General features: G+C 39.6%; 1 protein-coding gene across 3 annotated transcripts in view; it reads right to left on the minus strand.

The window, feature by feature from the left end:
* trappc9 (trafficking protein particle complex subunit 9) overlaps nucleotides 1–27327 on the minus strand; it is a 226436-nt gene that overhangs the window by 58433 nt on the left and 140676 nt on the right. For all 3 annotated transcript variants that reach the window (XM_069681096.1, XM_069681094.1, XM_069681095.1), the window contains 2 exons: nucleotides 21216–21369; nucleotides 13241–13331 (listed from right to left, as the gene is read on the minus strand). In XM_069681096.1, the coding sequence (XP_069537197.1) occupies nucleotides 13241–13331; nucleotides 21216–21369 (245 nt within the window). The remainder of the gene's footprint in view (nucleotides 1–13240; nucleotides 13332–21215; nucleotides 21370–27327) is intronic.

Raw genomic sequence — 27327 nt, forward strand, 5'->3', positions numbered from 1 at the left:
GTTGTCTACTAGCACCATTTTAATTGATCTCTGGTGCTGCATTGCTGTTCCCAGCAAGCACACTCTATCTGACCCCAGTCATAACAAGCACCACCGTGAGAGGCAATGATGGCAGTTTTAAGCTCAAATTACGTGTGTGGGCGTGCATGAGCAAAAAGAGAGATAGAGGGTGAAAAAAGAGTGAAAAAAGAGTGAAAAAGATAATGTGACAATGTGACAGTGTATTCTCGTCAAGTGTTTCCCAAAATACATCTTGTGCACACTGGGATTCTGCAATGATGCCTTCGAAGCCTCCCAGTAATATGCTGTCACCCAGTCACATATTATTTTTACAGTAAGCCCTGTGCACACACTGCTCCAGCTTGATTTCTAGGGCAGAGGGAAATGACAGGGTAACAGTGTCCACTCAGTGGTTCTCAATAGGTGTCCGGGCCAGAAATCTGTCAGTAGAAGACCAGAATCAGTCCATTGAATACTAAAAGTGTCAGTAACCCGCAGGGTTGACACAGACCTGTCAGCAGGTTGCTGTTCCTGTGAACCTCTAGCTGGCCAACATCTGATGGACCGCAGTCAAACGTGATGGATCACCTGACGCATTGCCTTAGCAGTCGCATGGAAAAAGATGAATGACATGTCAGAGAGGGTACAGACAGGCAACGATGGGACTTCAGAGCGCTCAGCAATGAGAGACAAAGCACATCTCAGTAATAATGCAACAGTTCCATGTGAGAATATTTGATCATGAGCGAACACAATCTATGTTATATGTGTTGAGTTCCCTCTGGGACGATCATTAACAACTTCACTCCTTTGATATAAAACTGCACAACTCTCTTTTGTAGAAACATTTTTTTTGGATGACTCATATATATGACATTTGCTTAAAAAAATGTGGGTAACCACTTCCCACCAACTAATTGAAACCCAATCAGCTATGCCTTATGTATTCAACATGATAAATGGCCAATGAGACAACAGGCAGATAGCTGTTTATATCTCTCAAAATGAAATGGAGGAAAAAAGAACTAGAGAGAAGCAGTCTAAGAAAGAACCAGGCACAGCTCTTCTCATGTGGGAAAAGATCTGATTATGAGTCTGTGGCACCAGAGCATCATTGAGGAGGATCAATAGAGACAGATGAGTGCTATGGAGTGACTTCTCCCTCTGAGGGGCTATGTCATATCCCACCATCGTCAAAAAGACTGGCAGGCTCTGCAGTTGCCATGCGAGCAAATGCTTGTGGACTGGCTCCCACCCCACAGTGGCAAATCCTGAAAACAACATGATAACCCTGTCACCAAGGTCAAGGCCAGAGGTAAAGTGTACTCCTGCTCAGTGAATGCTCAAAAATTGATTCAAGACAAGTACATCAAAGCCTCTCTTGTGCCTGGTCTTTTCTAAGAACATATTAAAAAGAAATGATTTTGTTAATATGACTAGTCTATGTAAATGAGGCTACATCAGTGTTTTTTTTAAGTAACAAGATATACATGTCATTATTATGGATGGACTGCCCTGAACTTTTGCACATTTATAGTCCCCAGCGGATGAAGCCTATGACTGTGGTGATACCTTTACTTTACTTCGACCAACATCACCAGATTGAAATTTTTAATCCCAACAAATACTGGACTGGTAGGAAAAGTGCATTTATGTGTACCACAGTTCTTCTTCTAAGAACTTTGGTGATCTTGCACCAACAGCAGCTAAATATCATCATTAAAGTTGTAATCTCGATGATCTCAGTTTCGTTCTCTTTGGCGGCACCTATGGCCACAAACCGTAATTGCGGGAGCACACTTCCCAGATATTCAGACAGTGTTGCATGTGTGACGTTCACGGTTGGCTCTGGTTGTAATTCTTGATTTTCTTCGCTGACAGTCGCTTTCCTTTTTCAGACTGTTTGCTTCATCTGAGCGTTGAATTTGTTTCTTTTTCTTTGGATTTTCACTTATTTTTTAAGTTTGAAGATTACTGTTTACTCGCAACACTTGCAGAGACCGGAAAAACAGCCGCTTTACACACAAGTGTGTTTGTTGCGTTTGCTCCGCCTACCCTCTCTGGCAGACCAACCACTGCTGGGTAATTGAAAATGCGTCACTAACTGGGCGCCGCTTGTGATTTTTTTCCGCCAAAGTTGCCACTGACACCTAGTCTGTTATACTGCAAATTTAGGCTTTCATCAGTGGGCCACAGGCTCAGTCAACATTGTGCTACCTTATTTGGCAATAGATAGTGACATAACTTAACAGACATGAATTGAAATGAAAATCTTTTCAAGGTCAACATGTTAGCATTCTCAAAGCACTGCTGTGATCAAGTACAGATCACACAATACAGGGAAAATACAGGGATATAGTAACAAAGTTGAGAGGGTCAAAAGGCACATTGATGATGGCTAGTGAAAATTAATGTTTATAATAAAACAAAAGGCAAAAGCAAATAGCTTAGGGCCAACAACAACAAAAATATCCCCAAATCCCAAAGGTCCATGAAAACTAAGCATACATGAGGAGAAAAAAGTGGAACAAAACGGCTGGAACACTTGAAACAGGGTACAAAGATGAAGTGACACATAAACAAGGGAGGACAAACACTGAGTTACGCCACAGGTGGGACTAACCAGGTAAAACAGGAGACAAGAAGAAGACAAAAAGAGCAACAAAAACATGAAACTTCATAGCGCTATCATAGACTCTTGATTGGTAATCTAATTCAGACCTTTCAACATCCAACTTTCAACTTCACTGAGACACTCAATGCATCTGGGTTTTATGTGCAGAAAAATCAAGTCATAAAAGTCTTCCACTGTTGTGACAGATCCCAGAGCAAGCCAACAAATCGTCGAGAACACGTCCACTTCTAATCTATTTGTGTTTCCCTCTGTTTGGGATTGATGGTGCAGACCCACATGTAATAACACAGCAGTGCTCACTTCTCTGTACTCAGGCAGCTGAAACAGCTGTGTCACAATATTCCCTCTTTGAGTAGCACTTGAAATAGTGTGGCAAGGGTCTCGAGACATTCTCACAATGAAACCGGAGGCCGGCCTTGGTTGCATTTAGAAATGTCAGGTAATCTGTCTTTCAGGGATGAAAAGGCAGCCGTTGGGGATACTCTTGTTTCCTCTAAAGAAATCAATGAAGGAGGTGGTTTTATTTGATAGAAAGCAGAGAGAGAGAGAGAGAGAGAGAGAAAGAGGTTGAACCTAAAAAATACATTAAGAAAATGGAGAAAAAAACAGAGCTGGTGCGAGAAAGAACAAGGTAACTAAATGGATGCTTAAGCGACGCAGTAAAACACTGGAAAGAAAAAATACCAGCAGACAAATCAAGGCAAAGCAAAATAATCATATGGGGTACAGTTTAGGGCAGCAAACAGAAGTGAATAGTGCATTAGTACATAATAGGCCAAGTGCTCTCTTTGCACATTTATCATTGGGTAAAACAGAGTATTTAAATCTCTCCCTAATCTAATCTCCAGACCTTTAATGTGCATTTTCTTTAACTGTATCTACCTCTCTTTACTCCAGTTTCTCTTCTCTTCTTCTCATTCCCGTCCCACCAGTCTAAATGAATGGGCAAGAGTGTGGTGAGCTATCAGTGGCAGTCCGGAGGAGTTTTGATTTATTTCCGCAGCTCACCCAAACTGACGCACTGACAGCCCAGATTGTTCTGTAGCCATGATAAATGCCCCATAAACGGTCGCTCCCAGCCTGTTAAATGTGCTAACTGTAGATGCTCACGGGGCCAGCGAGGAAAAAAAGGCTAGATATGCAATCATAGAATGAGCCGCTGTACTCTTGGCTTTCATTTCCACATTAAAGCTTCCAGGGTGATAGAATTAGACTCCCGCCAAAGTAGAACAAATTATCCTTTCAAGCTCGCTCCCATGATTTGGGAAAAATATATTAGCAGTGCTTTGCTAAAAATTCCTGTTATGATAATCCTGCATGGTGCAATGTCTAGAAATCATTATTCACAATTATAATGGGTTAATTAGCTGGTTAGAAAACACTGGACAATTCCTTTCAGTTCATCTCCTTAGACAACGTGAGAAGAAGAATCACTTCAAGACTCACTTTGCTACCTCATCATTATAACACTTTTGAGTATTTCTGTCTCCATCCACACACCCATCTTAGCCCATCTGAGTCAGCACTGCCTCCATTAATCACACTGGCCCCCAGGACAAAGTGAGCCTCCCAATGGGGTGTGTGTGGTCCTCCCATCTCACACCGGCTTTCTACTGCCTTCAACAGGAGACCTTTAGGATGGCTGACTGACAGAGTCTGGGCGACCGAGCTGAAAAACAAGCAGATAAATCAGCCTCTGCCTACCCAGTGCTCCTCCTAAGGCCCATCAGTCAGCTAAATGGGCAGCACCTGCCACAAATTTAAGCAAATCTGCTCTCCAAGAGGTGGGTGTTGAGGTTGGAATGATGTGTGTGTCAGTGTACTTGGAGCAATAGAAACATACAGTACAACCCTTTAAGTGTGATTTTTTATCAATAATTTTACCACTACCAGAAAAGCACTAAACACTATATGAGTAAGCCATGTTAATATTTTATGTAAAGGCATATCAAAATTAAGTTTATGATGTAAATTGAATCACCCGGTTTCAGTTAACAAACATTAATGTTGTGTTTCTGTGTTGTGTCGTGCCGAAGACGTTTCTCTGCTCACAATTCCTCATTCTGTTGGTGCTGTAAAAAAGAACCCTCCGAAATTACCCTGTACCATCTGACAATAACATTGATATTGAATAATTCTAGAAAAGTCTAGGCTATTTCACATACCAGGGTTTTTAAAAAATCCTCACTTTCAACGTGCACATTCACAGTCTGGTTAAGAATGAGGAAATATTGTGCCAATAGCAAATAAGCCGAGGATATGATTGAAGTCCCACTTTCCCCTGTCATTATCTGACAATACTGATGAGCCATACTGTTTACCAAATATTTTTGACAAATAACTTAAATTTGTGCAAAACAATGACTACATAATATATGTATATATTGGATGCCGTGTCTCCATCTACTCTCATTGTACGTAATTGAAACCAAAATAGCTACAACTAATCTACTCTGCTAATCTGGAACAGATCGGCTGCTGGAGCCATATTTGTCAACAGAGCTGTCAATCATCCTTTTTACAGCATCAAATAACTAATTAAAAATAAACTGAGAAAATGAAACACATGGACATAAATCAGCATGATAAGAACTAACTACAATGAAAGAAACTATTATTGTATTTTGATTTTATAGTTTGACTCATGTCTCTTCTGTTTACACGGAGGAGGCGGGCTTTATGACCTATGCTGCAGCCAGTCAGCAGGGGGCGCTCGAAATATTTTGGCTCTTTTAGGGAGCTGTCATTTCGTCCATCTTTTTTATACAGTCTATGGTGCTAAAAGTGAACTGTAATAACCTGATAATGCTATTCGGCCCAGGTCGATGTTCATCAACTTCCTAGGAGTGTCTCTGGAGAAGCAGGGACTGTTGAGCACCGGGGAAGGGGGATTGGACAACAGAACTGCACCCAGCATCATCTAAGTGAACACGCCAGACCAGGACCGATGGAGGCTGCCTGCCCAGGGAGAAAACGGGACCTAGTTGATTTTTAACAGCTCTGACTTGGACTGTTACTGAGGGAACAATGGTAAATGGACTGTACTTATATAGCGCTTTTCTAGTCTTGCAACCACTCAAAGCTACTTTAACACTACATGTCACATTCACCCATTCACACACACTTCCATACACTGATGGCTATGCCTTTGGGAGCAATTTGGGGTTCAGTGTCTTGCCCACTTAGACATTTGACTCTAGCAGTCAGGGATCAAACCACCAACCTTCCGATCGATAGACGACCGACTCTAGCACTGAACCACAGGTCTTGGGCATGAAAGTTAAACCTGCCCTCCACCAGGCTGAAAATACAGCCACACTAAGGTATACAGTACACAAAATCCGATGGATGAGTTGCCTTCCTCTGAGCTTGGTGTCAGACTGGACTGATGTCATCCTACAGTATTTGGGGCTTTTGGGAGGCTTACTACCATCTCCCACAGGTCCTATCACTGCTGTGCAGATAAGTGCAGAAGAGAGAGGAGTGAATGTATGCTCAAAGTTATGGCGCATCACTAGTTTCAGGGGCAGCCACAACACTTCTCCTTCATTTCAGCCATGCATGTATTCATCCCCATCCTCCCTCTCTCTCAGGTCAACAGCTCTAATCACCACCACCACAACAGGACTTCAGCGCTGGTCTGGGCTGTTTGGCAGCACCATTTGTCAAACCCGCAGCACTCGTGGCAATCGGGCACCTGACAAAAGCTTAAAGGCATATTATTCCATGAGGCGTCCCCTGTGTGTGCTGAAAAGCCAGTGCCTGTGACTACTCCAAATGTCCATCTGTGTGTGCGTGCAGGGTAGGGGGAGGGGGGGGAAAGATGTGACGGTGTGCCAGTTCAGAAGCGCTGTCTTATTAAATTACCTCTCCGCCTTTTACAGCAAGGCCCCCACCCTTCTCTTTCCATCTCTCTCCCAGGCTAAACATTTGTCTTTCCATTCATGGGTGAATTTGTATTCCATTGAGATGGGTTCCTGGTGGCAGGCTGATGGTGGGAGAGGGGGGAGGTGGAGAATGGGTGCAAAGTCCGCATTCAGGCTTGCTGTTTTCCATCTCACTGCTTGGTTACAGCACTCAAAAGGCACACAATACTGAAAATCTCAGCCTGTCCACAGTTGCTCAGATAGGGCTCCTAATTAATGCAGTTAAGCACAACTACTTGTTATTGGTTTTTATGGATTGCCTTATAATATTCATCATTACTAACATTTGTCATGAGGCATGAACATTTAATGATATATTCCTGACTCTTTTAAATTTGTCTTCATATATACTACCGCTGGTGTTACTTAATAATTTATATCTTCCAATATATCATACAGTGGTTTTTTTCCCCACTTTGTTCTCACTCACAGCCGAGAATACTAACAGCAGACTATAACTGTTTAATGTGAACTCAATTTCCCCCAAGGGGATCATTAAAAATGTTATCGTGTTTAATCTTTTCTTACAAATGTCAGGACACTTCCTGTCTGACTCAGACCTTGTGCTCTTTCATAGCTCAAGCATCATAACCTACTATGATGGTGTCAACTCCTCAGAGAGCTCCCACTGATTGGCCTGGTGACTGTTTATTTAGCAACAGTCCATTAAGTTGACACAGCGACTGCTATCACAAGGTGCACCCCTTTGGCTTTAATCAAATTGACAGGTGAGGAGCTGTAATCAATGGGACTATTTACATAATGCCAGGCAGCAAATAAACAAATGATACCACCTGTCCTGGCATTACATCCACTGAGGGTGAGGGGAGTAGTTATCGTGCAGAGACAGGTTGTCTCTGATGTGGACAGAATTTCTTCTTTCCCTTCACTGACTCAGATACCTAAACTTTAGTTAGGGCTGATACAGAGTAACCCTTTCATATGATTGCATACATACATACTGCACACATTGAATTTAAACATGTGACTGTATTATTTTGTGTTTTCATGTTTTGTAAATGAACTTAAAAAAGAAATAATAGAGCCTCAAATCTTTGATGGGATAACACTGATTGCTGATATTTCGCTTGCTTCGAGTAACGCAACCTTTGCACGCATCACACTGTTTGTTGTTTATCTTTCAGTGGTAATTTACATGACATTACTTTTTGAAAGTAGGTCTAAATCAATAGTTGCTAGTAGCAGAAATCATATATAAATTATAGTATCAGACTGTATCAGAAGCATTTATCAGAGGGGCAGCTATGGATCAGTGCAGTGGTAGAGTGGGTTGTCTCCTAATCGAGAGGTTGACGGTTCTTTTCCCAGCTGCTGCAGTACACATGGCGATGTGTCCTTGGGTAAGACACTGAATCCCAAATTGCTCCCAAAGGCATAGCCACTGGTGTATAAATGTGTAAGAATGTTGAGTTAGATGGACACTTGCCATGGGCACATTGCACAGCAGCCTCTGCCATCAGTGTATGTGTGTGTGAAATCATGCTGTCAAAATTGGCAAAAAAATGACATTTGATTATTCCTTTTAAAAAATCACATAGGTTCCAAATATTCAAATATCTATTTTTGCGCAGTATATCCACTAAAGGGCATATAAATACAACGAGAGACAAACTTACTTGCAGAGATGTATTTATTCAATCATAAACATACCTTTTAAAAGATCAACGTAAACTTCCTACACCTTGCAAAATAAATGAAATAACTAGGTTACGGTAGAACAGACATTCGGCACTCTGAGCGAGCTATGCTGTGACAGGTTTTTTTATTTAACCATAAACAAGCTTTAAAAAAAAATCAACATACCTATACCGATCTGTTATGCTGGGGGTGAGAATCTCTCTCCCTCCGGCCAGGCTAAGATTATCCATCATTACCACACACCACACGGTTGTTGTATTAGCTCGTTTCAGCTAGATTGAAGTTAATCAGTAACTTATACAGTGACTGTGTGTATTCAAAGACGCTCCGTAAACAAGAGAGTGCCACAAGGACATACTTGAACATGCGAGAACATGCGAAAACTCGCGAGAGCTCGAGAGACAGGGGCGGTGGTGCTGATTTTTTTCACTTCGAATATGAATTCTAACAATCGAATATCTCTTTTTACTACAATTTGGTCATATATTCAAATTTAGAATATTCGTTGAAAAGGGGAATGTAGCATGTAGTAGTCTAAAGAAAAGAAAAGCACTTACATAATACATTTGCTATTTACCTTTTCCGATGTTGGTATTGGTACTGCAACAACTCTTCAAAGAACCTCCTATTAGCTTGGCAAGGTTGCATTGTTCTTTGTTTTAACCTATTTGAGGTCTATATGACTAAAAGTCCAAAACGTTTTGTAATTTGCTGAAGTCGGCGACTGTGAAACAGGCCGTCACTTGCAAAACAACTGTATTTGTAGAAACACAATCTCTGCAGGCAAATGCTTCTGATCAAAGTATGTCATCTTGGAGTACTTGTTGTTTCTGCTGACAGACTCAGATTGTTAATCTAGGTCTCATTATGAAATGATCCCTTCAGAGACAGACGTCTTGTTAATGAGTTAGATACTTTTTTAAACCAACAGGCCTTACATCTCGCTCTTCGCAGCCACCAGACTCCATTGACAAAAACACATCATTTTTCCTCCCACAACACAAAAGTTGCTTATCTGCCGCTGCCCTGATCAGTTGCAGTCATTATAGACCTACTCATGACAGCCAACTACAGCAATCCACTGGAGCAATTCAATAAGGCCAAGGTTTAAAATGACCACAACTACTCTTAAAGTAAAACAGTCGTGTTCTTGAATAAGTATCATAAAAAAATATGGTTTTATAGAAGCTAGGTAAAATACTTCCTGAAGAAAAATGTGAAGACATTTACACCCTAATTTGGTGTGTTCCATTTCATAGCCCCCCGTCAAACTTCTTCCCTCTGTGTTCTCCAATTTTAAGGATGACAAGTACCCCATATAGTATTTGGGAGAGCTACAGTTTTGTCACAGATAATTAAACAAGTCCGCCAGTAACCTTCTGAGAAAAGGCTGCTCTGCTGACATTTGGACTGTTTGTAAAACTGTCTGTCCTTTATAACAGGGCTTTGAAATCCATGTTCCAGGCATACAATTTAGTGGACTCATTATCTACGACAGAATTAAATAGTGACTTCCGCATGGACTTTCACTGCCCGAGCAGAAAATTAAATGGCACTAAAAAGCACAGAAATCTTTAGAAATCTATCAGAATAAGAACTCACACTCAGGCAAAGAGATACATGTCAATCCAAATGTATACTGATGAACTTGAGGCATAATAACTCTTACTTACAAGGTTTTTCCTGGTCTAAAAAAACCTGTCCATAAACAGATTATGCTGCAAATGTGTCTAGTATATAACAGACACAGCTGTGGATATTAATGTTCAATTCTTTCCCATAAAAGCTGTCTTTTTGAAGAACTGTAGCGTCTGTGAAACCAAACAAACACAGGCAGAAAATAATGTTCAAGCTGTCCACATATTCATGGTGGAAGAGATATGCTCTCTAGACGACTAAAGAAAGGCAAGAAGAAAAAGAAGTAGTCCTCTGATCTGTGTTTGTGTTTAGGGTAAAATTTGGGTCTAGTTGTTTTTATTTTTTGTTTTGTTTTTTAAAAAAGCTTACAACATTAACATAATCGTAATCCGCTTTAAATTCCAGCACACTCAGAGAATTACAGCCATCCTATGAAGCCCAAAATTGAAATTCAGCAGTAACAAAAGCAAATGTGCCTCTAATTAAAAAAATACTTGCATTATTCATTTGTAATTATGAAGTGAATTTCATCCCATATGATGTTAAATTATTGCAGCTCCACTGATGTGACCGTGGGGTGGATTCTGCCCAGAGGTAGAATCATTTACTAATGGCCTCCATTTGCTCCCCATTCAATAATTATAATGAGCTTGTAAACAAACGCAAAACCATAGAACAGATCCTGGCACTTTCCATGTTCTCCATTTACAGGAACCCGTGTGATCAAATATTCATAGATCTCTATGGAAGACAATAATGAAGAGGCATCAGGTTTCTCATGCTACGCGTGTCTGAGCTCAAGCAAAGAGTCTCACGCTGTTCAGTTTGTTGTTGTACTATTACAGCTACTGTGAGGAGTTTTTAACTGGTTCAGACAGTCTGAATGTATTACTGATTCCATTATATGACCTAAAGAAGCCAGCCAGAGCATTAGCAAGAAGATTGCCTATTTATAAATATGTATTCTTGGTGCCGTGATGTACTGCAAAACAACCAAAAGAGGCTTCCCCCGGAAGAGTTGTACGTTAGCCAGTTAAAAAGAAGCTGAGAGAGATTTTCCTTTAGAGAATATAAAAAACATGCACATACAGAGCAGAATAAGCAAGAGACAAAAAGAAGAGCATTGGCTGAAGAACAAAAGAGGCTAAAATGGGCAGTGATGGAGCACAGGCAAAAACAGGCGTTAACCTTGGTCGGTCATTCAACAGATCGAAAGAAATGTGGGATTTGAAAGGATTCAAAAAATGAACCTGAAGTTGCCCTCCTTTACCTGAACAGAATTTCTAAATAATTGATGAAATACGCTGTGATACGTGTGTCTGTACAGTCCATGGAAGTCATAATGGACATCATGGTAAAAGAAATGGCTTATAACATTACATTTATGTTTCAGTTTCTACCAAGAAACTTCTTTCTTCCTGTTGGCTAATTGTTACGAAGACATGATTCATCAAGCTTCATAAACAAAATTACTGTTTCCAAGCTCCAGAATCTGAGGTGTATGAACAACCTGAAACAAAGTTTACAAAGTTACCAGGTATTTCTGCTTTTGTCCACAAAGCCCCCTGCATCCCTTAAAAATCATTTTAAAATGCTTTTAGGCTATATTTCCTGTGTCTTAGATATCATATATCGTATTTCTACTTTTTCAAGTGCATTTCACCAAAGAGTACTTTTACCCATCTAATGTTGTCTTACATCTGAGACCAGCAAGTTGACTTAGAACATTTGCAATACTTTAAAAATATACATAGTCAGGGTTAATTTAAAATTTTGAAAACCACACAGTTTATAAAGTCTGTGTGTGAGCATGCATGATTTTTTAGATATTAGATCTCATCTACAAAATGTAGGTCTTCTAATAAAATTATAACACGAGGCCATCCAGATGGAGTGCAGCTAACATATCACAGCTGTTTTTCTGACTATCTATGCTTGAATTGTCGACCACAAGTCAAGGAGGACGGCCTGTGCTTGAGTACTCTGATTGAGAAGAATTGGAAGCATATGATAATGTGTTGTAATGCGGGAAAGCTGGAAGAAAGCCACAGAATAATGGGTCCTCAATACATTTCCTGTACACTTGGCAGCTGGACGTCCACAGTGAAGTGATACTGAAGCACTTCTTGGATTAGCTAAGAAACCAACACCACAAGCAATCACACAAGTGGACCTGAGTAGTATACAAAACCACTCAAAAAGCAACTCCTCACAAAGATGCATATTCACATCCTATACTCATGGACTGCACAGAATATTGTGTTATAATGAGAATTTTAAAAAGTCGCTTTTTTCGAATGTTAATAATGAAGTCTTAATCCATCAAAATTTTAAACAAGTAAGTAGTATTCATCTACAGTATCTGCGTAAGTGTGAGGCTCACACACACACAATGGTATTAAAAGCATCCAATTGGACTAACGATTTCAGACACAGGGGAAATGCTTGAACTACACCCGTAATTGAGCCTCTGATAGTCTCTGCAACCCTGATAAAGGCATCCTAATGGGCTGGGGCAAATTATCTGGCTCATAATCGGCAAGGCTTGCAATCTCGTGTAATGTAACCGCAAGACTGCTTCTGCAGAAATAAAGACACAAGGAAACAACCACTGAAATTGCATCTAGAGAACACACGCAATGGTAGTCCATCAGTCCAAAGATTGTGTATCTCACCATCTTCACAACAGCTTTACTTTCGCAGAAGGGGGTGCATGTCAAATGCCAAAATATCCAGTGAATCCAGTGAGTTATTTGCCTTGATCCCCCCTTATTTCTGTCTCAATAGATTCTTGCATTTCCATGCTCAATCTGCTGCCGTGTCATTTTGCAGATTGCTTTCTCTTTGCAAAAGCAGGACAGCCCCAGCTGACTAATCAAAATGCTGGCAGGGCCCAAAGAGAAACCCGGAATCTCAGAAAACAAACATCCGCAGTAAATCAAAAGTAATTTCAGAGGATGATCACAGATGGTGCGACCGAAGAGAGCTCCTACAAATTCTGTGTGTCCCCGCTGATACGCACATTTCCCAGACTGCTGTCTGCACTTCTCCAAAATAGCCTGTAGCCCATTATGAATGCAAATAAAAAACATGGCTTGAGACCCATTCTACAGGTCTGAGCACTAACAGATAAAGAGATGTCTATGGAAGCACATAGATAACTGTGATTGGCAGACAAACATATTGATAGTAAGGTAACATGAAAGGTTATTTCAAAAAGAAAAAATAAGTTAAATCTATTAAACAAAAACATGTGATGTGTCGTCAATCTAGATTAAATAAGCATTTCAACATCTCTGAAACTGTACATGTTCACAAACGTTCAGTCATGGCCGTGATGTAAATTCACACACGCATACAAGGACACACATAAGGGACTCACCCCACTGCAAAGGAGCAAGCTGCAGATGCTCCAGGACCAGCTGGTTGAGGACTCCCTCCACACTGGCCTCTCCACGGCGCCGCAGGGAAGGGTGGGTATGGTTAAGGACAACTGCATGGAGAGGCTTGGTGCATTTTAAAGATCATTCAAAATGAGACAATCTGCTGCAACAACATATATATTACCTGCCTGCAACTTAAGGAATAAGATGAACATGCATCATATCATACATTGTGATTTAACACAATCTAGTGGCCAGTCAGTCTGCGACTTTGGTCCACACAGAGAAACCAAGAAGCTATTTAGATTTAGACATTTTGTAAAAACATTAATGGTCTCCAGAGAATAAATATTAATGACCTATAAGGATGCCCGCACATTTCAGCAGCAACAATAGTTATGTCCTGTGAAATGTCTCAACATCTGCTGGATGGATTGGCCTAACATTGTGTAGTCATCAGTGTTGGGTAACGTTACTTTTAAAAGTAACTTGTTACGTTATATGCGTTACCTACTGAGAAAAGTAACAAGTTAGATTATTTTTGCGTTACCAATAATGAAAAATTACCCCTTTTGCGACACATGTTGTTGTTGTTACACGTGTTGGTTATATTGTCAGGACGACATGTAGCTGACTGTACGTCTACCTTTGCAGAGCTTATTTTACGGCCCATAATCTGTAACTCTGCAGCCTAACGACAGGAATGACAGGCGCAGTATAACCTTTACAGCTCTTTATTATACTGACAATCTGACAGGGCAGGGGCAAACAGTATTAGGCACAGCTGTTTCAAAGACAACACAGGCTCTTAGTCACCAGTGTTGTGGAGCTGCAGATAGTAGCTACTTCAGAAGAAGAGCTCTTCGCAGTTGAAAAGCACTTACTGTATCCTCCAGACACAATTTAAATTTCACAGTGATGTTGCTCTTGTCCTTTTCCCCGAAAATTTTAAATAATGGGAATATTTCCACGAAGTAAGAGTACTCTAACGGATTACTTCATAACTTGGTACCCCCAACGCTGGTAGTCATGGTGCCCAGAAGATACATTCTAATCACATTGGTAATCTTTTGACATTTTGGCGTCAACATTAGGTTCAGATTAGTTTTTTAGTGAGAAAAGTCTCAACAACTGTTACATGGACTCACAATAATGCCCCCTGCAGAAACATTTTAATGATTTGGTAATCCCTTGACTTTTTGGGCCATGATATTAACTTCAATGCTCCTGTCTGTGAACAAATACCAACAAAACATTCCCATCACCCTCCACTATACTGTTCATAGAGCTAATTTGCAATGTTTGCAATGTTAGCATGCTAAACAGTAAACTAATATTGTGAAAATTGTAAAAAAAAAAAATAAAAAAAGAAGACAAATTCCTTTAACATCAGCAGCTGAAATCACAGTAGCAACCAGCATGTCTTAATCGTCTATGGTGTTATCATTTCAGAATGCTGAAAAATCACAGCCTTACATTGACGCTATTAAAGCTGTGGACTCGTACAAGTCAGAACACTTTCTTTCCATCCCTTTCTTGTGTTTAAGTTTGTTCTCATTTTGCTTTTTTGTTTTTACTTCTCTGCCTTGTTTGATTTTGTGATTTTTGCCTTTTGTTTATATGTTTTTATTCCTGTGTTTGTGAAGCACTTTGTAACCTGGTGTTTTAAAAAGTGCTCTATAAATAAAGCTTTACTTACTTTATTTTCTATGGTTCTTTTAAAATATTTGTATTTCTTCAGCTGCCACTTCTGGAACAATGTCTGAAGCTTCACTAGTTCACTAAGTTTCAGTTTTCAGCAGCAGCACTTCATTTTCTCTCGAAGATTTATTCTCTTGTAATTTTTTAGACCATGTGAACTATACCGGCAACCATTGTTAAATGAGTATCTTATGTTTTAACCAAACCAAACTTCACTTTGCCCTAGAGACAGTATTTATGTTCCTATAATGTAGTCATCGTGTACTTTTGTACATGGCTGTGGTTCAGTGGTCGTCTGTCGTCTCTCACTCAGAAAGTTGGAAGTTTGATCCCTGAATGCTACAGTCACATGTCGGAGTGTCCTTGGACAAGACACTGAACCCCAAATTGCTCCCGGTGGCATAGCCATTTGGTATGAATGTTCATAGATACTGATTGGAGATTGGCACTTAGGCCTTTGCCACTAGTGTGTGTATGTGATGGAAGGGTGTGAAAGGGTGAACGTGACAGGTTGTGTAAAAGTGCTTTGAGTCGTCAGAAGACTAGAAAAAAGCTATACGAGTACATTTTCCATTTACTTTTTGTCCCTGACGCAATTTTTAAAGAAAAGACCCTGATTATGTTCTACATCCAATTGCTTGCACTGTTTTGCTAAAGTTTAAGGGTCACATTGTCTTTTTAAGAATGACAGAAAATGTGAAAGCTGCTTAAGCATTTGATTACTAGCAAATCAGTCACAAAAGCTTTAGATATTATAATTAGTAATAAAACATGAGAATTACAGCCTGCCAAGAAGGGAGATATCACTAAGGAATTTAAAAAAGAAAAGAAATGCCAGTTTCTACAAATTAAATCTGGCACAAAAATATGACATTGGTTTTGCCAATGGACAGCTGCACAACATAAAAAAAGAGTAAAAACTGTTCCCTTAAACTTAACTTCTTTATGTTAACTCTGTAATGCATTCATTTAATTATCAAAGGTACATATAATGTGAGCATGTCCTGACCATAATGGTAGCATTACAATGATCGCAGGACTGGCTATCAATGTTTGAATGCAACATCAAAACAAATATGGCTGTCAGAGAGCAATTATCCAGATAATATGTGATGATAAGCACACTGCTGATCATTTACACAGCTGGCATTTGGAATAATGGGTGAGACAAGCAGGGCCTAGAGCACCAAACCTGTGTCTATTAACCTTTGAGAGCGAGTACAGTGTGCAAGCAGGAAGAGAGAAAAGAAGGCAAAACACACTGTGCCGAAAAGGGCTTCGACTGTGCCTGCTGGACTTTTTCCAAACTCACAGCCTGACTCATAATAAATGACATGTCACAACATGCACCTGCATCTTATTTGTATGAACAATGATGAACAGTGGCATTGCTGTGGCTCTGACCGCTTGAAGCATGAACACACAGAGTTTCGACTTCGAGACTTTCGTGTAATAGGATTACCAAGCCGCTACAGCACGTCTTCATCTGGATGTTACAGTAGCCTGGTGATCAATAGCCTGAGCATCTAACTGTCTGCAATCCTCAGTGGGCCCTCATACAGGTCTGCTTTGAAATGAACATGTTACATAATATGGGGATGTTCATTATAGCTTCAGACATAGAGCTGCCACGGTTTGCTTGTAGAGTAGCCTTGAATGTACTGCATGATTCCATCTTGAGAGGACATGCAGTACATTTAATCTACCCACTCATCATTTATATGAGTGAGGTTTTAATATCATATTCAATATTCAATATTACATGAAAATGTATGAACTTTGCATGGAAAGATCTGATAACATGCTAAAATAATAGGCACATCCTAATTACATTTTGTCATCTTTCTTACAATATAGATAACCTAACTCAATATATTGTGAAACAGCACACTGTATATTAGGGCGGCACAGTGGCTAGTGAAATTTACTACAGCCATTCAAGGTCCCCAAAGTATAAATTGTAATGACTTTGTTGATTCCCAAACTAAATCTACCTCTATCAAAATGTCAGTTTCATATAGAAAGATGCTAAACTGGGATAGTGAAGCTTGTAAATGCTATCTGCTATACCTCAGCTTGTTATCATTGTCACTGTAGGCATAATAGATGCATAAAGAATAGATAGTTGCTGACGTTACAATCATAAACCCCAGAAAAACGTAGCCTTATATTTGTTTAACTGAACTGAAGCATCACATTTTGGGAACTACAACAGCCCGACCGTTATATCGTTTTGTCCATATTCTGAGCCAATACGGGCCAATGGTCTCATAAAATCCACAAAGAGAAGGCCAATTTTTATTCTAGTGTGAATATTCAGTATCACAGCCAGCTTAATATATAACAATTTATTTTCCCCCCTCTATAATCAATATGGTAGCACTCTCGGAAATACCATTTCAGTCAGGCTCAACTGCTTACTAAACAGATAATAAAAACAAACCTGATCAACTTACACTTCTGTGTAAGTGTGTAAGCGTTGCAGATAAAAGGTCTCCATATGAAGTCTGGAAAAGGGATATCCACCTTATGAGTGTAGTATAAGTACAGCTATACTGGAACCAAGGGGTCAAACCAGCACATGATTAAAAGACTTCTTCCATCGATCCACACATCAATTTTCCTGGCACTCATGCAGGTATGGGTCACAGTGGCAGCAGGAGAATTAAGGGAGCCCTGATTTACTGGGGATTCAAAGAGATACATTTACACATAGGCTGGGTAATGGGTCATGTGAACAGCATACTGTAAATTTGATGGACATGATTGCAAACTGAACCAGGTAAACACCAAGGATAAGGTTATCTGTGATTGTGCGAAACAGGATTATATCCCAAGATTCAGCATCCAAATAAGGGGTGAAATCCGCCTTCAGCTGCAGTGTATCATGCAGGATGTATTTGTGGCCAACAAGCAACACATCTGACAAGTCCACTGCCTTAAATGGCTGCAGAGCTGAGCATTCATGGAAACTCTGCAAATTTAACGCACATGTTGTCACTTCTAAAGACAAGTAATGTGGGTGTACTGTGCTAGGAAAGACAGCTTCACAGAGAGTTACATTAACATTAATATACTAATTTAATCAATGACCTGAAATTGTGACTGTTTGGATATCTGCCCCTGCCCAAATTAACTGGGCAATGGATTCGACTGCTTGTAGCTGCATCTGTCTGTTTGTATTGTTTGTGTTTTTGTTTTAACAGTGTGTATGCTGCTCTCTTTTGCCAGTTCCCATTTAAAAAAAGAGATCTCAATTTCGGGATCGTACATATTATTATTAGATATTATTAAGTGGGAGACACACATAACCCATTCCCATCTTCATTCAGTTCCAGTACTTAGTACTGCAAAGCTATTCTGTATATCGTAATCACTATAACTGAAAACAGTCCAAAAATATTAATATACAGTATATTGTAGGTAACTCATAAATTATAGCTCAAAATAACTGTTGCTTTATTTTTTTGGCCTTTCATGGCTTTTTGTTGAGAGGACAGTGGATAGTGTTAGAAACAGGGGAAGATAGTGGGGATGACACGTGGCAAAGGGCCGAGGGCGGGAGGGTCGCCGATTTAACCACTAAGCTAAACCAGTGCCCTAACTGTTACTTTTCCCTGGGGCCAAGCAACTGTGACATGCACTTTAATAAAATATTTTACTTCTATTATATTTCATGTTGTAAAAAGGAACATTTAGCTGTAAGCAGAATTTACATTCTGTTAAGATTTGACACAGCTGAGTGTGCTCATTGATAGCATTAAGACATAACTTGATAACATCATGTGACATTTTGTTGTCTGATAGCGCTAAATGAACAAGTGACTTAACATCAGTTGTATTAAATATATTTCATCCAAATTACTTGTGTTTGAAGATAGGGCTTCGAGCTGTGAATGGGAAGATGTCATTTTGATTTAAGATTGTAATATCACTCTTTCCATTTTTGGTTTTGAGAGATTGTGGTGCCACTTATCTAAATGTATTTAGTTACACAGTATTTTCAGTCTTGTACATTTCCAAAAGCCCCAACAAATCATAGTGACTATCTCACTGTGTACTGAGCAGCAACATGATCAGTCTGTTGATGACATTATCACTATAGCCTGTCCACATGCTGCTCAGCTTCAAAACAAACTTCCACAAATGGCTCCCATAACATATACATTCTAAAATGGATAAGATGTTACAGGAACAGGCAGTTTCAGGCTGATTTTGAGCTATCAGAGGTGCTACTGGGAATACAGTTTCATACATTGTCATTTTCTTTCTTCATCCCTGCCTACACACTGCCAATTACTTGTAGATAAAACAATACACATAATGATGGGAGTGTTTACGCCTTCATAAAAAAGAGAAATATAATAGCAACTTCAGTTGCTCGGAGATTGAATTCATCATTAACTGAGCACCATGCTCACCAAAAATCTGACAGGCACTTCTTGAATCTACTAAATATGTGCAGCAGTAACTGCCAAGTGATGAGAAATGTGTTGATACAAAGCACAATATGCATAAAGACAAGTAGCTCGATTCAACACCAGCATGTTGTTAAACTCATGAGTGACATCATTTTTGACAGCAGGCAACACGTTTTGGCCTTCTTGTCAATCAAAGAGTCAGAAAAGCATTGTGCCTTGTATTGTTTCACAAACAGCTTCTCAGGTGTCTTCTATGATATTTGGTCTTCTATGATATTTGGTATGATATTTTTTTGGACCAGAAGTAACAGCTTGTGTTGGTGAAAAGCTATGTTATTAGTTAAAGTAAGCGCTTGCTTCATTTAAGATGCATCAGTTACTCACAATAGCCTTGCATGGATATATTGTTTTGATGCTTATTTTGGTTAGCTGAAAACAGACTTTACAAGGTACTTACCCAAACATAAAAACTTCTCTCCTCACAATTTCTTCACAACAAATGAACTGGCAGCAAGATATTTTTCAGTTGGTCATGGGAGCAACTTGTCAGTCAGAAAATTAGGGTCATTTTCTCATTAGCTTACACACAATTAGGCCATTTTTTGCAACAAGTGGAGTTACACGCTAGGGGCCATTAGAAAAAATGCAGGCTTAAGGCAATTCCACATTGGCTTCACAAGGAGGCTACATCAACTTCTTATACACAGTCTATGTTTGTACTGGATACAGACGACTGCTGGCACAAATGCTTTTTTGTCAAATGCTTTTTGATCAAATCATCATGCACTACCAGTGCAGTCATCATGGAATGGAAGATTTTTTTAGGCTGAACTAACATTTTATATTTGAGATATGTTGTTGCTGGAGATTTACATAATGTGTATTTGCTGATAAAGTGAATATAGCAACAGCTAAATGTAATACTTTAATATCATGTTTTTGCAGGAATAAGGACTAATGTGATCTGAAGTAAAAATGAAGGTTGCTGATGCTTGTAGTTAAGTAGCGGACAAGAATTGAATTACAGCTTCTGCACTGCCAGTGGTGTAATTAGCCTAAAGTCATAGTTCATCTAAATGTAGTGGGAACGCAAGCATTTATGTGCAAGCATCAGGAGCAGAAACACTTGTTTCCTGATTTATTTCCTCAGTTTAGTTCCTGAGCCACGTGGTTAAAAACCCAGTAGAATATTTAAATATATTCTAAAATCTACATTAAGTGTGAAGGTTCACATGGTTAAACAAAAATTTAGAAAGACGTATTTTAGTGTCTCCATTAACAGACCCACTGAACAACATTACTAACACAGCCTGCACCTATTTTCATGCATGACAGGTAAGAAGAAAACCTACATCAGGGAATAGATGGAAAGAGTGTTCCCCCTGAGGGGAGCATGCTGACAATGATGGTGTCAAAGATTACCTTGGATGGACCACAAAGCTTGCCAACAAACTAGGACCTATGGGAAAATGTTATATGATAATGCTGCAAGTACATGGCACAATTAAACTCCCACACACATACACACAAATAAACACACACAGTGTCAGAGCGGCAAGCACTCTGCCATACGCTTTCCCATCTGTCAGTGCAGGCGAACAAGCTCCCTACTGGCCAGAGGGTTTCCAGATGTAGGATCCAGATGTCCTGTATCATAGATCTTACTGACAATCAAAGACATTCAGTAGATGCAACACTGACTAAATCTGTTTGACCGCCTTAATCTACTGGACATGATTTCCTGTAACTGGACATGTCAACATACCATCTTTACCATCTCAAATTTCTATTCTCCCTCTAGTCCTTCTGATACAGTATAACTCTACCGTACATGAAGCCACTGGAAGGATATGATGCTCCAACAGATGCCCAGCTTGCTATTGATCTGGCAGCCCTGGGCGTGCTGTCGCTCCTCTTCCAGCTGTTTGGGGTTTGTGAAGCGTGCTGTTTCCTGGTCCGGCTGCGGCAGACTCTCAAAGTCAAACTTGTCAACCTGGATGGCCATCCTGTAACAGGAGATGGGATAAACACTTAGACAAAAGTTTCTGCTTACGTAACTTCTGACTGACTTGTGAAGACAGGGAATGACCGTCACATAACTTTCATTTGAAAGTTCATAGAGATGTAAAGACCAGCTCCAGTCATGTTTTCAGCCTGTCCTTGGTACACTATAGTTTAAAAGCAGACAGGCCCAGCCATGGAGATGACTGCTTATGTTGTCCCTGATATGTCTTGTAGCACATGAAAAACACCACATGGAGATTTTTACAAGGTTAAACATTTGATTTTCACTGGAGGGGGTCTTTAAGGCGGCTATGTGATAAGTCACCTCATTTCAGCACTAATTAAATGTCTCATTTCTTGATAAGCTGAATAAAGGACACTAAAACTCAGAACAAAAAATCATCATAGTTATAATTCATGCATACTGTAAAGTCTGAAAGCAATGTTGTATTCATTATTTCATATAACAAAGTGGTAGAAAAAGCATAAAATAGAAATTATAGTGGATGTGGATGGAATACGCTACGTCAGCAACCCTTAAAGCAGAAGAGTAAAACAACAGTACCTACCTAATGTTAATATATTAGCTAGCATGTACTGGGACATTTACTGCCCCTGACATCTTGCTACAGGGATAGTATATCATTTTATAAGATAAGGAGTTGTTAAATGGAGGAAAGACTTTAGATTTCTGCTACCTGCCAGGAATCAAGCACGCTAACTGTCAGTTAGCAAGCGTGTCCATCACACAGTTTATTAGAATAATTTGATTATCTTTTCCATCAACAGTCAGGACTCTTGTTTTACGTTAATGGCGCAAAATGTGCAAGACATTCCCATATTTCTTTCACCCCTGCAAGGACTTCACATTGCAATGATTTGATTTTAATATTACATTTTTTCAAATTTGCAAAAAGGAATCTTACTTTTCAGAACAGAAAAACTACTTTTTTAAAATCTATCTCAGTCTAGGAGTCATATTTTACTCTGGTCAGGAAGAATAAAAAATAAATGATACCAACAAAACATTGGGGTGAACTACACATTGAACATTCCACTTTGTACAAATATGTATTTCAACTTTAACCCTCAACAGACCACAGCAGTGATCTCTGTTCAACTTCAACTACAGAATATTTCCAAGGAAAACCTTGTTTACATTTCTGCCTGGTGGCAACAAATATGGGCTCCTTTGTGTGGTTGGGCAAGATATAAATTATTTATCTACTCTGAACAAACACCCACAGGTCCAAGCTTCCCACTCTACACTGTGGGTCTGTTATTTATTAACAAGAGCCAAGGTGTTTGTTGCCTGAGGTTATGTCAAGTGTCATAACCAGGATTCAAAGTCTTGTTGTAACAAAATGAGACCACAACTGTGCTAACAACATAACCCCAAAGCCAACCTCTAATCACCCTTACAGCATCCAGGCACAATGTTAAAACATGAAAATACCAATTGGATACATTCTTTGTGGCACTTCAAAAATCTGTTTGAGAGCTGAAAGTTTGGAGCTCAGTACAAAGACACTAAGACAGTGGGTGCAGATATCCCGAGGGGAAATATGAGATAGGTGAAGAGGAATATGACATGAGGTGGACAGCCCTCAGTAGTACCCTATGCATGAAGCAGTGTGTGATGCAACCCACAACCTCACAACTGCTCTGCCTCCATAAAATAACAACAACAACAAAAACCATAAAGTACAAGGATGTAGTAAAGCAGCATTGTTTTTCTACATGGAAGCCGCAGAATGAACAAAGTACTGACACACTGTTTAAACCATTTGCACGCAGGGGGGCTTAACCAGTGGCACCTTGGGGGAAATATTGTAATGCCCTCTCATCTGTGGCCTGTTATCAACGGTAGTCTGATTGATTGTTTTCCCCCCAATCGGAATGCATTCCGTGAAGACCCGCCCCACTCTGCCTCTGATTGGCTAAAACTCTTCGCAGAATGCAGGTGGGTAAAAATGTAACACCTCTGTAGCGGGCTCGGTTGAGGATGACAGGGCCACTCGTTATGAAAGCTAAAGTACAGGTCCGGGCATTCCAGCCCTTGTGGCTAGAAAAGTGGGGTTTTGTGTTCCAGAAGGAGCGTGCTATGAAGTTGTGGTTTGCGATGGTGTTGCATTGGCTGCCACAATTTTGTTGTTTACCTGTCGATTCCAGGACGCTGTCTTGCATGCGCAACTCTCAGCAGAAATAGTAAGGAGGCGAGATGGCTCACAGCTCATGTTATGTCTGCGCACAGCATGAAAAACATTTTATTAGAGCTCATATTTCTGTTTGTTACACTTAATTCTCCTTTTTGATATTTTTTATGGAACCCCACTGTACAGTGCTCTAATAATTACAAAGTCCTGAAAATGGGAGAAAAATGTTTTTTAAAAATGTTGCTGTGCATGTTGCCTCTCTGGATGGAATTAAGTATCATGATGTCATAGTGTCACAATTAAACTTGATGTTAACCTTAATGCTGACATGGCACACTGAGCAACCGGAAAAATTTAAAAATGGTACTTCATATCAAAAAGGTTGCCAACCCCTGATATACATGAAGGGGACATAGCTGCCGTGGCATCATCCTGGTTTTTATTTAAACCAGAAATGATCTGATTTGGGTTGATACATAGCTACACCTGTGGTGATTTGTCAATCAAATGTAGCCACACCCACAATTTTGGTCTAAGAGGGACCATCATTTACAAAATGAAAATAATGGTGTAATGAAGAGGACCTAAGACTAGCAAATGAGACCTTAAACTCATTAGAAAACTTGAGGTTTAAGTCACATAATTGGCTCCAATATTAAAACCAAAGTATTAAAGTAGGCTTAAGTAATAAAGTGTTATAAGTAGAATATTGAAAGAGGCCACATCCACTTCTTATTACAGACTATGCACCTGACAAATGTATGTCCAATATTAACTCCCCATTTTACTCAGTTTATATCTAAAATATTCTTCTGAAGAGAAGAGATGGTGGAATCAAAAATCCATCAGGTGGCCAAAGTCAAGGCTCATTTAATGCTAGTTTAAGTCTGATGGATCTGGTAAGGAAAATATTTTATAATATCATGAAATATGTTACTGTGATTTTCTGCTAGTCAAGAAGTTCCTCCAAATTATTGTGCCAATTATTTCCTTTAATGTGGTAATAGTAAGTTTCTGAGAAAATCCAATGTGGTTTAAACATTTATGAGCACAGGAAGGGGGCGAAATGTAATCCTTGGATTTATTTAATAACTCAAAAATCACCAAAACTCTTTTTGCACACTAAAGAAAAGGCAATGTACAGAAGTAAGATAGAGAAGAGTAAAAATGTCTTAAATGTGTATTGATAAGTGATAGTGTTTAACTGAGAGATAATCACGGTCAAGAACAATCAAGAACATTTCAAACTTGCCTAACATGAATGAATTCTTGAGGACCTCCATTCATGAGTTCGATGGCAAAGCGTTCTTATGCTTTCTTGTTCACAACCTCTAGTTCAACTGCATAGCCTCCTCTGTAACTACACTCAGCAACAAGGTGACTTTGCTAACAGTGGATTTAGTTTGGTATCAAAAAAAAAATCGAATTGCTCCACAGCAGTTGATTCTTTTTTGCAACATTTCAAAAGTCCACTTTAAATTTGCTTGACAATTGAAAGGAAACATGACTAATGTAACTTTAAGATGGGCCACTACCTGCAATTAACCTGAACATTAACTCTGCAGAGAGAATTCAGAGGTTCCTGTAAAGGCAGCGTCTCACTCCCACTGTCAGTGCCCTTTTTTAAACCTTGCTAAATCACTGCTTCACAGGCACCCTACTGATGGTTCTCAGAAAACATATTCAAGAGCTGCAGTCACATGTGCGAAGCAATTTTCATTCTGTCTGAATAAAACACAGTGGATCCATGTATTGATCGGTAGGTTCATCTCTGGATTCCAGTTCAGAGGCCATAGAGGCTGCCTTAGGAGTCTTTTCTGACGTACTGAGAGGAAAATAGGCAGACTAAATGGACTAGGTAGTTCTGTGCTGCGTTTCTTCTCAACTGCAATCACCACTGAGCAATGAAATTATCTACTAAAACACGAAAAGAGATTATATGAGAACTGTATGGGTCTCGCATATCATCCTAAAGTTATGGGTGATTTGAAGATGGAAGTCTAATTTAAATCCAAATTTGGTCATATGTTACTCTGAACTTTACAGCAAGCTCAGAACTATCATTACAGGTAATCTGCTGCCTCATCTGCTTCCCATACTGTATTGCGAATAATTAATGAAATTACACTGCAAGAAAAAGAATCTCTTGATGAGTCCAGAGACACACACACATCAAAGCGAGGTGGAGGAGAAAAGGCAATGTAATTATCATTTCACAGCCATTACAACAAAGCAGAACACAAATTAAATAACAATTAAGACTTCAAAACAAAGACAAAAGGAAAGCTCTAGCTGCCACACACTCAAAGACAGCCGCCTTTGAAGATTAGTGGCAGTAGGCTTATGTCACTGACTGAAGTCCTGTCTTTAGATGGGCGCTGCTTTTCATTCAGTCATCTTCAAAAGCACACATTACACACTAAGTCTAAAAATACCAGGTTGTAACAATGTAAATGGACCTTAAATGGGAAGACACTGCCAGGCAAGGCCTGTGACTGGTTTCCTTTAGACAGGTAATCACTAAAACCAGATGGCCACATTCAACTTACACTACAAATGGGGACCAATATGGAAGAATGTTTTCCAAAGAATAAAAGAACATATTTTATATTATAGCAATTCAAGCAGCTGTGGAATTGTAAATGGAATAGAGCAAGAATATAGGTGTCAAAGTTCAGCAAATTAACCCTGAATAAAAAAGAATTACCATAAACTTACTTAGCCAACACAAGCCAATGAAGTGAGTGTGGCGATTGCATAGGAATTAATTGATGAAGCTAAATATTTTAAAGGGGCTATATGTAAGATTTTACATGTTCATGAATCAAATATCATTTTATATTGCCAATGTGTGAAGGGATAGTAGAGGAACTGAAAAATTGAGACTTTCCCTAACTTCCTCCATTGCCTCTAACAGCCTGTGGGCTGATTTTTATGTAAAGCACTCAGGACGTTTTTTTCCGCAGAAGAAGGGGATGTATCTGCGCGCTCGTGAGTACCTCTGCTGAGAGCTCATTCTCCTCCACTACAGTCAACAGTGTGCAAAACGAGACAACGCAAGCTGTGAAATGGAGACACAAACGACCGACATCCACAACAACACCAACACAAAGTACACACATGAATAAAAAAGAAAAAAAGTTTTATCTAGTGAAGCCCGTCCAACCAAACAGGAATGTGACCGACATTAGGGGGAAAGCTAGACATGGGCAGGTGAATCAGGGAGACCTTTGATTGCTTTTGGTGATCAAAACATGTCATAGAAACAAGACCTGCGTGTTGTGCTTCATCCCAGATCTCTCCAGCCGTAATTTGCCGTTTGGTTATGAAGCACAATGCCAGAGTCACGCAGTGTATTAATGTTTGAGCTAGTTGACAATTCTAGCATGCTCGCTAACGTTATGACTACCAAAATACTATCTGAGTGTGTATGTCAGTTATCTAGCTTGACAAATAACTGTGCCAGCTAACATGACAAACTGTGTTGATTTTTGCCAACAGTAAATTATGTAGCAGAACAAAGCAAAGCATGTGTTTAACTACCGATTGTTTTCTATTAGCCAATATCGTTGCATTATCTGCCTTGGCTAAGGTTAGCCAGCCAGCTGTAAGCTGGCAACAAGCTACCGTTAGCAAACAAGCAAATGTTAGCTTTTCTGCTATCGCAGGCGCTTTGCCAGTTAGGTTACATAGCAAAACACCGTCGAGTAGATAACACCAGCTAACTCATGCAGACTCCCGGGGTTGATCTGGCTGGTAATTGAGTATTTTGCCATTTGGTTACGAAGCACAATGCCAGATCCA

The sequence above is a fragment of the Semicossyphus pulcher genome, unplaced genomic scaffold (assembly GCF_022749685.1).
Source record: "Semicossyphus pulcher isolate SPU_LCO1_2020_fin unplaced genomic scaffold, fSemPul1.0.p SCAF_5, whole genome shotgun sequence".
Lineage (NCBI taxonomy): Eukaryota > Metazoa > Chordata > Actinopteri > Labriformes > Labridae > Semicossyphus > Semicossyphus pulcher.